Source organism: Rhincodon typus, unplaced genomic scaffold (assembly GCF_021869965.1).
Source record: "Rhincodon typus isolate 14 unplaced genomic scaffold, sRhiTyp1.1 hic_rhity00000051, whole genome shotgun sequence".
NCBI classification, from domain to species: Eukaryota; Metazoa; Chordata; class Chondrichthyes; order Orectolobiformes; family Rhincodontidae; genus Rhincodon; species Rhincodon typus.
Window position 1 is genome coordinate 2,427,230 of NW_025965689.1, and position 1,485 is coordinate 2,428,714.

Genomic DNA, 1,485 nt, shown 5'->3' on the forward strand with positions numbered 1-1,485 from the left:
CTCTCTCACACACACACACACACACACACACACACACACACACATACACCGTGACCCCCCCCTCTCTCACACACACACAACCCGTGTCGCTCCGTCTCTCTCACACAGTCCCTCTCTGTCTCACACAGTCCCTCTCTGTCTCACACACACACAATGTCCCTCCCCGTCTCAATTACACACAGACGTGTCCCTCTCTCACAGTCTGTGTCCTCCTCTCTCTCCCCAACGCTGAGCACTGAGCGATCCACACTGCGCTTGGCCTGCAGCCTTCCTTGTGGGTGTACAATGAGCTGAAACAGACCGTCACGGGGACATGGTGTATGAACAGTTTATTGAGCTTTGCGATAAATAGAAAGCTGGGGCTGTGACAGCCCCACGCTGTGTACAGCCAACCCCTGGAGGGTGGGGGGGGCGTGTACCAGTCCATGGCGGTGTGAGTGCGAGAGTGTCTGAGCCTCCCTCTCCTCAGACACACTCACCCACCGGGCACCTTCCTGCTCCTCCCGCCATCAGAACAGCTGCAGTTTCTCCTCCTTTTCTCTCTTCACCTTCAGGAACTCCGCCATGTTGGAGAAATATTTCTGATTGGCTTCAGCCACTTTCTTCTCCGCCGCCTGGGGGTTCACGATCTCCAGGCCCTGTATGTGTGTGGGGCGGGGCAGGAGGAGGAAGCAAGCACAGGCAGCTATTCCACTGCTGGGGGCTGCACACGGTCACAACGCTGTCGGCGCTCGCAGGACAAGGCGATTCAGTCCCACTGTCAACTCTCTCTCTCTCTCCCCCCCTAACCCAGGGATCACTGGGCAGGGATCAGGAATGCTGACTGATTCACTCCCCCTCTGTCTTTCTCTCTAACCCAGGGATCACTGGGCAGGGATCAGGAATGCTGTCTGATTTCTGCACTGAGTCTGTTCCCGTCTCTGGCCTTACCTGAAGTGGGGTGAAAGCCACACTTGAAGCTGTCCCAGATGATCGATCGCGAATTGTTGATTTTCCACCGTAAACCATGCTTTGTTTCTGGAGCGTTCGCTGATAGGAGTGAGTGAATGTGTGAGAGAGAGAGGGAGAGAGATTGGGACAGTCAGGAAATCTGTGACAGAACTCACTCAAAATATAATGTCACACCCAACCCTTCCCCCGCCAACGTCCTTCCTGTCCCGGGTAACGCTCCCATTCACCCCAGTTCCCCCCCCCCCCCCCCCCCCCCCCCCCCCCAAACCACGTCCTTCCTGTTCAGATTATGATCCAGTTCCATCCACTTCCTTCCAACAGTGTTTGGACACCACTGTCTAACCATCGACGTCCCCCCAAACCCCATACTTTTCATACGCACCCTACACTGAAGCAACTTGTTCCCAAGGACCTGTAGCAGAGGCTGAAGTCAGACCGAGGGAGGGAATTGTAGGGGGCTGGAGGAGGTGACGGAGATAGGGAGGGAGGGATTTGAACAGGAGGGTGAGGATTGTAGGGGGCTGGAGGAGGTGA

The 1,485-nt window shown here is 56.0% G+C and overlaps 1 protein-coding gene across 1 annotated transcript in view; it reads right to left on the reverse strand.

Annotated features, from left to right (window-relative positions):
• Positions 1–312: 312 nt before the first annotated feature.
• prpf31 (PRP31 pre-mRNA processing factor 31 homolog (yeast)) overlaps positions 313–1,485 on the reverse strand; it is a 20,725-nt gene continuing 19,552 nt past the window's right edge. The window contains exons 13-14 of the mRNA XM_048621097.1: positions 931–1,029; positions 313–638 (exon numbers count right to left, since the gene is read on the reverse strand). Of these exons, the coding sequence (XP_048477054.1) occupies positions 510–638; positions 931–1,029 (228 nt within the window). The 3' untranslated portion in view covers positions 313–509. The remainder of the gene's footprint in view (positions 639–930; positions 1,030–1,485) is intronic.